Consider the following 15,267-nt stretch of genomic DNA (forward strand, 5'->3'; position numbering starts at 1 on the left):
CGGGCGCCCCGCGCGGCCCCGGGGTCATCGCGTCGCCCGGCTGGACGCGCGGCGACAAGCTTGTCGCTTTACGGCAGCCGAGCCGGGCGGGGCAGAGCCCAGGCCGAGGGAGGCAGAGAGGACTCGTATCTGCGGTTTACTCGCTTCACATATTAGTCCGCGTTTCTAACGCACGTAAATGGCACAATGGCCGCCCGCCCGGGCCGCCCGCCCCGCGCGCCCCGCCGGAAGTTGACGGCGTCGCTTAGCAACGGGGCATGGCGGAGCCGGGCGGCGGCGCTGGCGGGTAAGCCCGGCGGAGGGACCCCGGGTCCCGGCGCAGCCCCCGCGCCGCCCCTTCCCGCAGCACCCCCGGCGCCCCTTCCCCTCCCGCCCCCACGCGGGGCCTTGCCCGCCTCGCCGGCCACCCCGCCACCATGCGCGGGGACCCCGTCTCGCTTCTCGCCGCCCATCCCTTTGTCCGCTCCCACCCCCTCCCTCTCTCCCCGCGCTCCACTCCCCAAAACCCCGGGCCCAGGCGCCCCGCGACCCGCGGTAACCATGACAACCACTACGCTCGGCAGCCCCCGCTGCGGAGGGTCTGCTGGGCGCTGGCGCCGGAAGCGAGAGACCAGCGCAGCCCCACCTCCCTCTTGGAAAAGGGGATCCCGCCCCCTCCCCAGGCTTGGGGGTCCCTGAGGTCGGGCAGGCCCCTCGAGTGTCGTGAGCGCACAGCCGGTAGTCTGCCCTCTTACGCTTCGTTTAAAAGCATAGAAACGATTTTAAAGAATTTGCCCTTTACCTTAGCCAGGTCTGTGTTGTTTTTCTTTTTTAAAGGTAGGTATATGTGTACGGACATGGAAAGAAGTCCAGGTTAAATTAAGTGAAAAGACTGGATGCCAAAGAGTGATCTCTACTTTGGGGGTGGGGGGTTTAAATGCATAGAAAAATCTTTGAAAGAATATACCCTTAAACCTCTTACTATTACTACTGGTTGGTTATCTTGAGAAGGAGAGGAAACGTCACAGGGGTTTTTTATTGTCTGTCACGTATTTCTGTTTTAATTTGACTTTTTATTAAAAAAATAATAATGAGCTTGTAATTTTAATTAGAGAAAAACCGAAAGAATTTTCAGAGTGTAAGTCAGGACATTCTTGTACTGTCCAACCAAGAGTTTACAGAATATTTGTCCACTTTGTGCAATTTCCTCTTACTTTGTATTTTCCCCAGTTGTGTCACAGACACAAGTATATGTAGGGTGACTTTTCTGGCGTCATCTATTTGTGCCGTTCCTTTCATGTTTCGATAATTGTATTTTTCATTCATTCATTCATGGAGCAACTCTTTTGTGGCACTCCCACCACGTGACAGGCATGTTTAGTTCTGCGGTTAGTGACAAACATGACAAAGTCATGGACAATAGCCTGGAGGTGAGGCAGTATTACCCAGTAAATAAATAGATGTGTACTCCCGGACATCCAGGCAGTAATAAAGGCCAGGGAAAAGGATGCTATTATGTGAAACTATCACACTGTTTCTCTACAACCAGGTCTCACCCGGAAGGAGACTGGACTTCTGACGGAGAGGAGGACCAGAATAAGGAAAGCGACCAGGTCAAGTTCCCTGGAGGATGAGGTGTTCTGGGCTTGTGTTTACTAGGAATTAAGGGGAGTTAGGATTTGCTTAAGAAAAGTGTGCCTTGCACGAGAGCAGGCTCGGTTCAGTTGCGAGCACCTCAGTGTAGCTCCACCCCAAAGTGTTGGCGGCCAGTCAGGAATGCCACGGGCATCCTACTCTTAGATTACCCCACATTGTTCAGGATTCATTTCCTGAAATGAAGGACACAAACTAATTACAAAAAATGGAGCAAGTGCAGGTAAGTTAAAGCACGCAACATAATCTCTTAGCAACCTCAAGAGTGTGTGGATACAGTTTTCCCATCAGTGTAGTTCCACTATGGAGAATAAAACCTCATAATCCTTTATACATTGTTTCCTGATTTTTTTTTTCCTGCCACTCGGCCGCAGGTGTCAACAACAGAGAAGAGCAGTGACCAGAAAAATGAAGGAGCTGTTGATGCTACAGAGCATTCTGAGAGGGAGGTCACAACCGGTGGGGAAGCAGGAAACAATGGGGAAACCGGAAACAAAGAGGAAGTTGGAAATAACGAGGAAGGTGGAAATGATGAGGAAACCGGAAATGATGAGGAAGTTGGAAATGACGAGGAAGGTGGAAATGATGAGGAAGGTGGAAACGATGAGGAAGATGGAAACGATGAGGAAACTGGAAATGAGGAAATAGAAACGGAAGAGGAATTGGACTTTGAAGAAGAATTGGAATCTGATATGGAAACCATGTCCTCTGAAGGGAAAGTCAGTTCTACAGATCTGACTTCTTCAGACAGCAATCCTAAGGAGGTGCTTGGAGAGGAAGACGGCCCCGCACACCCATATGAAAGAGCTAGTCTTCAGGACAGGGAGTCCCTCCGTCCAACAGAATCCAGAGATGTGGAGGTCATCCCCACAGAGCCACCCGGGCAGGTCTTAGGCTCATCCAAGCACATGGACCAGGATGCTTCCCGAGGCAGGGTAAGTAGCCCCGAGGTCTGTTACTGTCTGTGTGGTGCGTCTCCCTATGTGAGGAACCCAGTACACTGTAAATACCAATTGCAATTCCTGTTAGAAATTCCTTAGCAAACTGAGGTCCTGGAATGCCAAGGGTTTCTGGACCCTCCTTCGGTGTTTACAAACCCATGGTTGGGGGACAGTCCATGTACAGGCATTCGGGTTTCCAGTCTCGAGAGCAGCGCCGTCCAGGGTAACTTCCAATGATGATGGAAATGTTCTTTACCTGCACATCCAATATGGCTGCTGTTAGTCCCGTGGCTACAGAGCACTTGAAACGAGGCCAGGGAGACAGAGGAGCTGCTGTGATGACCCCCCATGAAGAGAGCCTCTGGAGCCCGCCCTCCACACCCTGTTCAGACCCCTCGCGCCACAGGAGACCAGCCTCACCTGTTGGCTTGAGGTGTGAATTGTTCTGGAATGGAAGCGAGGGCCAGTGTTGGCGGAAAGAGAACATATTGCATTTCTGTCATTGACTCTGGGAGGGACACTGCTATGCCCCTGACAGGTGTTGTCTCAGCGAACCCTGACAATAACCCTGTGAGGTGGGGGCTATTATCCCCATTGTACAGATGAGGAAACGGGCGGAGGGACTGCCTTGCCCAGGGTCACACAGCTGTCATGGCAGACAGTTGCTCCTGCACACAAGCCACATCCTGAAACACGAAGCAATGACATGTCCCCGCCCTGTGAAACCAAAAAGAGTTCATCACTTTGGAGAATAACATGATTTGATCTTTGATGAGCCCTCATTAAGCTTGATGATTACAAATGACACACACGTGATAAGACCACTTTGCAGAATTTAACAACAACGCGAACAGTGTCTTCGCCTTCTAAGATAACAAGGAGATCTGAAGCGTTGGTTACCTGTGCAGCTGTAAACCCAATTTCCATCCTTGGGTCTAGTTTCTAGAAAATTCCCTGGGAAAAAGCATCTACATTTGGTTAACCAGAAGCGCAGAGACAAACCCTAAGACAGAGCCCCATTTCCTTCCCCCTGGCTGGTGCCCGGTCTTCAGAGGAAGTAGGAATTGTCGAGTGGGAGCTGCTATGCCCAGCAGGGTAGATGGATGCCTGACTTTCTGGACACCCCAGAGGTGGGCATTTGACTCTGGGTCCCCACTGATGTTATTAAGGCTCTGGTTGCCTCAGATGTCATTTGAGTCAATACCATCTGAGGAAGTACAGTTAGAAAGAGCATTAGCTGGGGATAGAGACAGCCCAGCTTTGAACCTTCCCTTGCCTAGCTGTTCGAACTTCACACAAGGTCTTTACTTCTGTGAGGCCACTTCCCCTACAGGTAAGAGAGGTGACTAATGTCCCCCTCCCAGGGTTGTTGGGTGGGGCCATTTGTTGTCACTAATATTCAACAGTTTATCATCAGTAATAATTATTGTCGGGCCGGCCGAGTGGCACGTTAGTTGAGAGCTGACTTGGGACGCCAGAGGGCCCCGGTTCGGATCCCATACGTGAGGGCCAGTGACACTGCCCTCTACAGCTGGGATGCTGAACAACAGCTCAACCTGGAGCTGGGCTGCCGTGAGTCGCCGACGACGGCGTAGGCTGCAGCCCCTGCTGCAGTGGGTTGCCATGGGCTACCGTGTGTAGCCAGCAGCCAGCGTGAGCGGCCAGCAGCCGCAGTGAGCAGCCGTCCAGAAGCCGGCGACTGATCTGCCTCACCCGGGAAGAGCGCAATGATGGTGCCAACTTGGGCCAGTGAAGCAACGTCCTCCACAACTAGACTGAAGAACAAAAGAACAGCAACTTGTCTGTTCCCTTTCCCCCAATTCCCCAGCACTGTTCCCATCCCCCCAATTCCCCAATAAAAATCTTTAAAAAAACCCAAAACTGAAATGGATCCACGTGTTTTTATTGAGGGAAAATATTTTCTGATCCAAACGTCCCTAAACTGGAATGGTTTGAAACAAAAGAAGAAACAGCCCTCTTGGGAGACCACTGCCCAGGGCTGAGACTTTCTGGTATGCTTTTGTAAAGAGGATACTCAAAGTGGTCACTTACCATCCTCTCGGAGATCAGCATTTGCAGGGAAGGAAGCCACACCCAACACACGTGTGTTCCTCAGCGTTTACACATCGCTACAGGTCCAGAGAGGCAGAGGCCACTCCTGGATTCCTTGTTGGGGTCGGGGGTAGGCGATTTCCATTTTGACTATTTGCAGAAGCCAAATGATATCCAAACAAGTTTCTATTCCTCTAACAATCATGTTGCATTGTGAGTGCTGTAATGAATCAAATCTAATAATTTCTATTACGCCCTCACTGATTCAGGCTTGGCTCTTCTCTAGAAAACACCCCCTGAAGAGCTCCAGCAGGCGGCTTCTCTGAGGGCACACCACCGCCTCCAACTGAGTCCCGGGGACAGCAGGACGTCCTTTGTTGCGCTGCTCCCGAGCACGGAGGAGCCCTTCGCACAGGAGCCAGGTACCATGGCGCCCAGCCACGGGATAAGCCACTTCATAGCCCCTTTGTGCCAGGGATGCCCCACCTGTCACCTCATTTCCTGCTTGGCTAAGAGCTGAAAGGTAAAAATATTATTGACAGGTATGGATACCATTTATGGAGCATTGATTCTGTCTTATCTCAATCCCTACACTAATCCACGAGGTAGGAACTGTTCTCTGTTGTGCAAAGACCGTAAAACCAAGTAACGTATCCGAGTAAGTGGCAGAGCCGGGCCCTGACCGCCATTTCTCACGGCGTCCCGGCCTCGGAGAGGGGCTCAGTGACAGCACCCCTGAACGTGTGTCTGTCTGCGTCCGTCTGCTGAGTTTCAGAGGCTTTCCCGGCCCGGCCCTGTCTTTCCACTGTGTGTCCTGGTGCCGTGTGCTTGGGAAGCAGAGCAGGCTTCTTCTCGCTGCACGTGACACAGGTGCCTGATGCCGTCAGCACTCCTACTGGCATGAAGGCAGCACACGCCTACGCGTGTTTGACACAGAGCAGGACCTCTCCAGCTCAGGCGGACAGAAGAGCTAACACTAGACCCTCACTGATATTTCATTGCCTTCCAATCTTACCAGCTGTTTCCCATTTAAAAAAATCAATCTAGGCCGGCGGACTGGCTCAGTGGGTTAAGAGCTCGCTCAAGAGTGTGAGCTCTGAGCAACAGGGTTGCCGGTTCGATGCCCGGCCCGAGCTGAGCTGCCGCTGAGCTGCCAACAGGTGGCAGGATGGCTCAGCTAAAAAAAAACAAAAAACAAAAAATCTATCTAGTCTATCAGTAAGAAGCCACCTTTCTAGTCGCTCCTTATGTATAAAAAAAGATTGTCTGCCTTTAAAATGTGATGACCTTTTCACGGAACATGTAGAATCGATGACAAGAAGATTCATGGGTAGAAGACACTAAGTAGCACTTCTGAACCCCAACACAGGCGGGAGCTTTCTTTTCCTCTTTTCCATCGTGGGGCATGAGGGTGGGAGTCAGCTTTGCTGGCAGCTCTACTAACGCCTCGCTGACGTTTGCTGCCCCCAGAGCAGCCCGACGCCCGCCCCCGGGAAGGGTCCCTGCTCTCCTTCCTGGACAGGATCCAACAGCTCAGCACCACGGAGGAAAGCGTCGCAGAGAGAGTGGACTCCGAGGGGAGTGACGAGGCGGAAGACGACGAGTCCCAGCTGGTGGTCTTGGACCCAGGCCACGTAAAGAAATACTCCTCAGCCTGTTTCTGCCCCACACAGACGAAGAATGACCCAGAGACGTCCTTTCCCCTGCCATTTCGGCCCTTCTCTGCCCTCCGCCTCCCCAGCCCACTCCCCACCCCCAAATGCCGTGCTTGCATCTCACCTGGTCACTGACAGTTATTCTGCTTGGGTTTGGCCTGCTGCTTTGTAAAGCAGAGTCTCTTTTTAGGCTCATATGCCCAAAGTTAGCATTTCTTAACCTTGGCACCGCTGCCATTTGGGACAGGGCCATTCTTTGTGGTGGGGGCATCTTAGGCATGATAGAATGTTTGGCAGCATCATTGGCCTCTAGATGCCAGTAGCACACCCTCCCTTACTTGTGACAGCCAGAATGTCTCCAGACATTGCTGGGTGTCGGGTGGGGGCAAAACCACCCCTGTTGAGAGCCACTGCCTCAGGGGACCAAACAACTCATGAGGTCCTTTGTCCCAGCCCTCTGGCAAGCCTTGATGGAATGAACCCACTTGGAAAGCCCTGTGCTCCCCGTCCTGTGGGAAGATGGGGGTGGTGCTGGGAAAGGGGCTGGGTGATCTTTTGGTGGCAGCACCCGCTCTGGCCCCTGGAGTAAAACCAGGACCACTGCCCCAGCTTGCCCTGCCGTTTGCCCAAGTACACAGGTCCTCAACGCCCAGGATGAGACCTCTAGCGCCTGTATAATAGTTTGTAGCTTTCAGAGTAAGAACCCCGGGCGGAAGAGGAGAGGGGGGCACCCAGCGTGGAAGTCATTTCTGTCAGTCTCCCTCACCCCCCAGAGCTGTCGCGACTTAGGCCAAGTCTGGGATGGGACAGGAGACTAACTGGCGTGCTCTGCCGTTGTTTCAGCCCCTGATGCTCAGGTTCCAGGCCGCCCTGAAGAACTATCTCAACCGACAGATAGACAAGCTGACGCTGGACCTTCGGGAGCTGGTGCGTACCATCCAGCCTTCCCGCCGGCGTGTCCCCTCGTGCCGCTGACCAGCTTCTCTCTCTGCTGCAGGAGGTGTCCACCAAGCAAGTCCGAGTCCAGCGGCAGGAGCTGGGGGTGGGTCTCTACGGGGTCCAGCAGCACCTGGTCCGCCTGCAGATGCAGCTGGAGAAGAACCAGGACTGCCATTCAATCATCGCGTGCGCGCGGCGGCAGAAGGAGCAGGAACTGCAGGGCGTGCGCTGCCTCTACACCAGGACCTGCGAGGCTGCCCACGAGGAGCGCAAGAAACGTAAGCGGCTCGGGCCCCTACATGCTTCTGCGCCAGCGCAGGGTGGCGAGAGGAGCTAGACGTGCGCGGCCGCAGAGGTTCCCAGCCTCTTTAGGGAGGGGAGGCGTACGTGTCCGAAAAGGCACCCCCTTAGGTAAGCCGCGAATGCCCAAGGGCCCACAGTCGGGGTGCACGGAGCCAAAAACATAAGAGGCTGGTGGGCTGCAGCGGTTCCGAGGAGGACGTGTCCCACGGTGCGTGAGGAGCGGGAATGAGCCGGGTGTAAACGGGTGGGAACAGCCTGAGGTGCAAGGGCTTGCACAAGCGGGGACCGATGGCTGGGAGTCGGTGGCTGATTTAGGAGAAACCCACGGGCTTTGGACCAGAGGAGACAGTAGGGCTGTGGCTCCTACACGTACTGTTACTACTAAAGTGACCTTCTCCACAGAGGTGGGTGAAGGGGGTGGGGTGTGTAGGTCACAGTGAGCCATGGCTTCCTTAAGCCTCTGTGGATTATTTTAGTCTTGGCGCTTTTTTGATGGTTCCCACTCTCTTTATCAACTCCGTGTTGCTATTATAACGGGGGATATAACCTAAAAGAATACAGAGGAAAACCGAATCCCTCGTATGTCCCAGCCGTGGGCGGAGAAAAGAGTTTGGACCCTGAGAACTGCAGGATTGAAGGAGTCTGGGCAAATGCTCAGTTATCAAGCACCCTCCCTGGTTGCACCAAATTAACAAGAAAGCACCGAAAAGAGAAGAATGCAACATTCACGCTAAATATAAAGAGCCGCGTCGCCCAGATGTACTAGAATTTAGACCCATCTGAAAGAGGGCACAGGCCCCTCTCCCAGCTCCCAGCCTGCACCCCTCTACACTTGGACAGTGCGCGGGCACCAGTGCCCCTCAGCGGAGGCTCAGGGTGTGGACGGGCTTCTGGAAAGTCCTTTGTGGAGGTTGCCAGGAACAGGAAGAGGAGCAAGCAATGGTTCCACCCAGCAGCACCATTTCTCACTTCCCAGCACTAGCATTTGGTGAGGGTCCCGCCCTGCCCACTGGTGCTACCACTACTCTGTCCCTTTGGTGCAACATGGGGCTTTGCCACTAGAGAACGTCCACAGTTGCCCACCTCACCTGGGAGGGAGGTGAAGCCCACCAGACACTAAACCTTCAAGTTGACGTGTGAGTCATCGGCAGCAGTCCCCAGGCACGAGAGAAGATAGGCTGGTCAGACGGAGCAGACCCTCCACAGACAAACCAGGTTTGGAAAACATGACAGCCTGGAGTGTGTGCCAGCTGCTGTTCTGCGTGGGGCCTTAGAGAGCAGCTCACCGGTCAAATCACAGCAAAGTGCTGGAGAAAAGGACACTGGGGATTTAAAAATAACCATCACTGGAGAAAAAGACACTACATATTCAAATCAATATTGCAGAACACGGAACTTGTAAACTAAAAGGCCAGTTTGAGGAATTCTCCCCAGAATTCAGAGCACACACCCCAAGCGACAGACCTTTTGAGAAAGAGATAAAAGACATGGTTTGCAGATCTGGGAAGGTCAATATCCATAAGATAGAAATTCCAGGGGATTAGAGGCATTAACCAATGACATCAGAGGAAAACGTTCACATAAATTCAAGAAAGACACATCTTCAGATGTAAAGACTCATGGGGGGGCCAAGCAGGTGGGAGAAAAAAACAAACATGCCTAGACATAGCTGGTGACATTTTTAAATTCCAAAGGTAAAGAGGAGAAAAAAATGCTATAGGCTTATAGGCAGGACAAAACCAGACACTTCCTATGTTATTCCGCCCTCCGAGGGGTGTAAAATTTTGGAAATACTTCCCAGGCTTATTTCGCCAAGCTTAATGTAATCCTTACTGCCAAAGCTGGCAATGTACAAAACCAGAAAAGCATAAAGCGGTTTCACTTATGAGGTACAAAAATCCTAAGTAAAATATTAGCAAACATTAAACATTTGTTCAGCGACAAAAGATTAAGTTCAGCAATGTAGTAACAGAAAAATACCCCTTGGTCAAGAACGGCTTCTTCCTTCTGGAAGAATTTGAAATTAGGAAACCTGCGAATTCAATTCCTTATATTCATCAGTTGAAGGAGAGGGAAAAAAATATTTCCTGGATGGATGCCACTTGGTGTTTGATAAAACTCAGTGCCCATCCTAAACTGGGATAGAGGGAAAGTCCTGTGTAAATATTTACCAGGAACTAACAAGGAAGCTTAACTCAGTGGAAAGCACTGGAGAAATTACAGTAAAAACCAGCAGAGGTGAAGATGCCTGCCAGCAGCTCCGCTGCCCTCGTCTTGGAGGTCCCAGCAACACGAGAGGCAGGAAATGAATGCAGTGTGAGAAATGTAATGATGGAATTCTCATTCTCTACCAAGGACATGGTCGCTCACCTAGAAGATTCAAGATCACTGATGAAAAAGAACTAATGGAAACAGTAAGAAATCAGCACAGTAGCTGAATACCTGGTTTGCATGCGTTCAGTAAAGACACATCTTCAGCTGCAATGACGCCTGGGGGGGCCGCAAAGGTGGGAGAAAAAAAACAAGCATCGTTTTCTTCCATACCGGTGATATCCAATTAGGAATGGCAGTTTTGTAAAAACCTCATCCAGAATAGATATAACATGCACAAAATAGTTGGGAAGAAACCGAACAGGAACCGAGTGAGTCTATCTGAAGAAAAACAATACAATTTTACTAAAGAACATAAAACAGCAAATTGAGCAACCACATTACCGGACAGTAGATGCACAATATATACAAAAATGTCATTTCTCTCTGAATTAATAAGTAGTTCAGTGCAGCTCCAGTTAAAATCCACAATGGGATGTTTTGGGCGAACTTAAATTTATTTAACATAGTAATTTACTTATTTTCAGGAAATAATAATTCAAAACGGAAGCGCTCTAGAGTCAAAAGTCTCCTGAACTCCCCTCTCCAATCCCCAAGTCGTCGTCCCCCTACCCCACACCCCGGGAACCCAGTATTATTGGTTCTTGTGTATATTTTTAAAGACATTTTTGCACATAAAAGCCAAGTTACAAGGGCGCATGTATACTTTCCCTCTATTTTTTTTTGTACAAGTAGCTGCATCTTATACCCGCTGTTCTGTTCTTTGCCTTTTTTTTTATTTGTCAGTGTGTGCTGGAGTTATTCCATAGCCACACAGAAAAAGCTCTCCGTTCTTGACAAACTGACTTTAAAGTCCACTTGGAAGACTAAATGCACCAGAATATCTAAGAAAATTTGGGGAAAGAAAAGCTAATGAAGGAAAATTGTCCTATCAGGCATCAAAACACAGTATCAGCCTATAGCAATAAAATCAGCCTTCTGCCAGGAGAAAAACAGACAGACACATCGATGGCGCAGAGTCGAGTCCCATGAAAGTTACCCAGGCATTTAGCTGTTGTAAATTACATAAACTGGTCGCATTTTTCAACCACTAAATATTTTTTGATCATTTGGCCACCTGAAAACAAATACTTAGACCCCGATTTCACACCACACAAAAAATAAGTTCCAGGTACAGTAAAGACTTAAGAAAATCATAAAAGCATTAGAAGACTATGTAAGAGAATACTTTCTACAATCTTGAGGTGAGGAAGGTCTTTGCAAACATGACGAGAAATATGGAGGTCAGACAGGGGGAGTTTGCAGGTTTGATTATATACAAACAAACCTTATCTGTCAGGAAGCATGAAAGTTAAAAGACAAATTGGGGACAAAAAAAACATTTGAAACATCTGTGACAACATCTGCATCTTCTGTTATGATTTTCAATTGCCTCATAACTAATTGCCACAAACGTGGGGGCTTAAAACAACCCCCATTTATATATTCGCCCACACTTCTATGGTCGACTGGGTTCTCTGCTTGGGGCACCACAGGATTGAACTCACGCGTTGGCTGAGTTCTCATCAGGGGAGCTGGGGGGAAATCTGCTTGCAGGCTCATGTCTTTGGCAGAGCTCAGCTCCTTGTGGCTGTAGGACTGAGGACCCGCTTCCTTGCTGGCTGTCAGCACGGGCCGCTTTCAGCTCCTGGGGGCTACCCACAGCCCCTGCTATATGGCCCCCTCCATCTTCAAGCCAGCAATGGAGAATTTGCCCCTCGTCGCGTCCCATTTGTTGGGTGAATCTCACTTCCTCTTTTGCCACCAGCCGGAGAAAAACACTCTGCTTTTTTTTTTTTTTTGCTTGTTTCTTGCGGGAGTCAAACCGGCAACCTTGCTGTTAAGAGCACACGCTCTATCCACTGAAGCCGTCCCAGTGGCAGCTCAGCTCAAGGTGCCGAGCTCAGTCCCAGCCACGGGTAGGCACAGCCCACCAGTGAACAGGCAACCTTGTCATTAGAAGCACGTGCTCTCATCAGCTGAGCCACCCTGCCACCTGTTGGCAGCTCAGATCGGGCGCAGCTTGGGCACAGCTCACTGGCCCATGTGGGAATTGAACCAGAGAACCTGTTGCTCAGAGCTCGTGCTCTTAAGCAAACTCTTGACCAACTGAGCCACTCGGCCGGCCCCAAAACGCTCTGCTTTTGAAGGGCTCGCCTGGTTAGGTCAGGCCCACCTGATGATTTCCCTCCTGCCATATAACAGAACATAATCACAGGAGTAACACCGGGGGGGGCAAAGGTCATGGGAGCCATTTAAAAATATTGCTCACCCTGTTTTTATTCCATAAAGAGCTCTTAGGTCAAAACAAAACAAAATAAAAAAAACCCCAGCTAGGAGCCAATTAGTAAAAGACCAGATTATTAGAAGAATGGCCGAGGATACGGGAAGGCAATTTGGAGAAGGAAAAGGACAGCTGGCCTTAATTTAACACTGTTGGCCGGCCCAGTGGGCTGTCTCTGTCCTGCGGGCCTGCGCCCCCATGTGGCCGCTTAGGTGGGGACGGGGCTTCAGCGGGGCTCAGCCCGCCCAGGCTAGTTTCCTCCCAGGGGATTTAGGACTCCACCTAAGGTTGCCGACCTCTACATGGTAAGAAATCAACAAAATGAACACGAGGCCTGGGAAGCTGAGCCTCGAGCCCGTGGAGCTGAGCGGCTTGCTGCCATCGGTGGGCGCGGGTTACACGTGTTTTTGTCCCTCCGGTTAGATTGTAAGGTTTTTGAGGGCAAAGCCTGGGTCTTCGTCAGCTCCAAGCAGTTTCCCAGTGTCGCCCTGCGATGGCGATGGCAGGCGGGGTGCTGCTGCCTCCACGGGTGTGCAATGCTGGAATGGGCCCCCCACTTTCTCCCCAGTGGCCGCTCTGCAGGCGGAGATGGAGAAGCTGGCTCTGCATGTCTTCTACATGCAGAACATAGAGGAGGACGTGCAAGGCGACATCCGCGTGATGAAGCAGGTCGTGAAGAAGTCGGAAGTGGAGCGGTCGCGGGCGGAGGTGGAGAAGAAGAAACAGGTACTCGGCCAACTCCATGCACGCGTGACTTCGCTTCCCCTCCGATTCCCCCGAAGGCGCCGAGCTTGGCCTCTTGCGTGAATCCCGCAGCCAGGGGAGGCCCTGACCAGCCCCTCGGGGTCGCCGATGTCGGTTGGTGGTGGGTCCTTGGGGCACCGACATGTGATCTCGTTCCTCAGGACCTGCACGTGGACCAGCTCGCCACCCGAGCCAACCAGCTGGAAGAACAAATCGCCCTGTTTGAGGCTCAGTCTTGTGCCCAGGCCGAGGACACCCGGATTCTCAGGAAAGCCGTGAGCGAGGTAAGAGCAGAAGCGCCCTCTGAGCGGTGTCCGGGCAGTGCCTGTGTATGTGCCTGTGGAATGAAAGACTGAGCCCCAATCGGCCGGCAAGTTCTCTGCACAGCTGGGCGTCTTAGCCAGCATCTCAGAGCACCTGGCTGCTCCGTATGGGGACGGAGTAGGGACCGGCTGGCTGATGGCCAGTGTATTTATTCCTCCCACAGCCAGGGATAGACTGAAAGGCCCCCCAGGAATTCGGACATTCTGTTCAGCTGGCTGGGCAGACCCTCAGTAAGTTCCGTAGCCTCAGTGGGCCTCTTCCGGTGGAAGTCTCTCTAATGATGCTCAGCTGGGGCTCCAGGCAGTGCCCGCAGCCCCCCCTCTGTGTGGAGTGGGGGGTGGGGGGCAGTCACAGTGCATCACCAAGCTCGGTGGTCAGCTCTATAGAGACCACACTCGCTGAGACTTTTTATTTTAATCTGTGAATTACCGGCAGCATTCACGTGTGCAGGGATGACAGGAAGGAAAGAACCTACTTTTATTGAAGGAAAAGGAATAGGGAACCAATGAACACACACCTGGGTCCAATCTAGAAATACACTTGATTAGAGCGTGTTCTGATTAGAATTGCAGAAAAAAAGGCGACCGCTTTTAAGTCAGCCAAGCGATTCTTTTTTTTTTAATATTTTTTTATTGGGGCATTGGGGGATGGGAACAGTGCTGGGGAATTGGGGGAAGGGGAACAGACAAGTTGCTGTCGTTTTGTTCTTCAGTCTAGTTGTGGAGGACGTTGCTTCACTGGCCCAAGTTGGCACCATCATTGCGCTCTTCCCCAGCGAGGGAGATCAGTCGCCGGCTTCTGGACGGCCACTCACTGTGGCTGCTGGCCGCTCACGCTGGCTGCTGGCTACACACACGGTAGCCCATGGCAACCCACTGCAGCAGGGGCTGCAGCCCACGCCGTCGCTGGCAACTCACGGCAGCCCAGCTCCAGGTTGAGCTGTTGTTCAGCATCTTAGCTGTGGAGGGCAGTGTCACTGGCCCTCATATGTGAGATCCAAACCAGGCCCTCTGGCGTCCCAAGCCAGCTCTTAACCAACACGCCACTCCGCCGGCCCCAAGCAATTCTTAAGATTATCTGAAACATAAATTCCAAGGACCAGCCATGACTTGTGTTGGAAGGGGAGGTTCGTGAAGGGTAACCAACAGTCCCAGTTTGCCCCAAATTGAGGGGTTTCCTGAGATGTGGGACTTTCTGTGCTGAAACCAGAGAGCCCTGAACAAACCCAGATGGCGAGTCACCCTAGCATTGCCCTATCAGATAGTAAATCCTAGAAAAGACCAAGAGGCTAAAATAATGTTTACCGACGGTCAGGGAGAGATGGGGAGGCCATGAGAGAGCCCAGAAACAAGCAAATGTTTATATAAAAATGCAGCAGTTTATAAATTATGGAGAACACGTGATTTATGCACCACTGGTGTTGGGACATTTGGTTAATCATTGGGGGGAAAATTAAATCTTTTCCTCATACCAGACATAAAACAAATGCCAGAAGGGGCCAAGGATTTAAATGGGAAAAATATACCAGAAGAAAATAAAAGAAAATATTCATAAAATCCTGGGTGGGAGAGGCCTTTCTAAGCATAACACAGAAAGCAGACACTTTAAAGGAAAAGATAAGGAGGGGGACATAGCTTCTGTGGGTTAAGGATGCCACCAACAAAGCAAAATGACAAGACACAACCTGACCGGAAAAGTCAGGCTTCCAGCTGTGACTAAGTTTGTGGTGGGAAGAGATTTTGAAAATCAGTGAGAGACACCTGCGCACGTTTCCATTACGTGGTCCTGTACAGGTTCCTTTCATTACTTCCTTCAGTGCCTGGCTCCCCTCTGTGCTGGGCATGTCCCCACCAGGGCAGGGCCCCCGACGTGGTGTTCATTTGCCCAGAGCAGTGCGTGGCCCGTGGCAGGCACAACACAGACATTCATGAATGAACCAATGAGCGTCGCTGATAGAAAAGGACGGGGCAGGGAGTTCTTTCCCAAGACTGGAAAAAATGAACGAAAGCCGGGGGTATGGGCC

General features: G+C 51.4%; 1 protein-coding gene across 1 annotated transcript in view; it reads left to right on the plus strand.

Annotated features, from left to right (window-relative positions):
- Positions 1–222: 222 nt before the first annotated feature.
- Positions 223–15,267, plus strand: part of CCDC40 (coiled-coil domain 40 molecular ruler complex subunit) — a 38,327-nt gene continuing 23,282 nt past the window's right edge. Inside the window, exons 1-9 of the mRNA XM_019644517.1 lie at positions 223–286; positions 1,529–1,592; positions 2,007–2,567; positions 4,912–5,047; positions 6,096–6,259; positions 7,124–7,207; positions 7,278–7,497; positions 12,745–12,902; positions 13,082–13,204. Of these exons, the coding sequence (XP_019500062.1) occupies positions 258–286; positions 1,529–1,592; positions 2,007–2,567; positions 4,912–5,047; positions 6,096–6,259; positions 7,124–7,207; positions 7,278–7,497; positions 12,745–12,902; positions 13,082–13,204 (1,539 nt within the window). The 5' untranslated portion in view covers positions 223–257. The remainder of the gene's footprint in view (positions 287–1,528; positions 1,593–2,006; positions 2,568–4,911; positions 5,048–6,095; positions 6,260–7,123; positions 7,208–7,277; positions 7,498–12,744; positions 12,903–13,081; positions 13,205–15,267) is intronic.

Source organism: Hipposideros armiger, unplaced genomic scaffold (assembly GCF_001890085.2).
Source record: "Hipposideros armiger isolate ML-2016 unplaced genomic scaffold, ASM189008v1 scaffold_87, whole genome shotgun sequence".
NCBI lineage: Eukaryota > Metazoa > Chordata > Mammalia > Chiroptera > Hipposideridae > Hipposideros > Hipposideros armiger.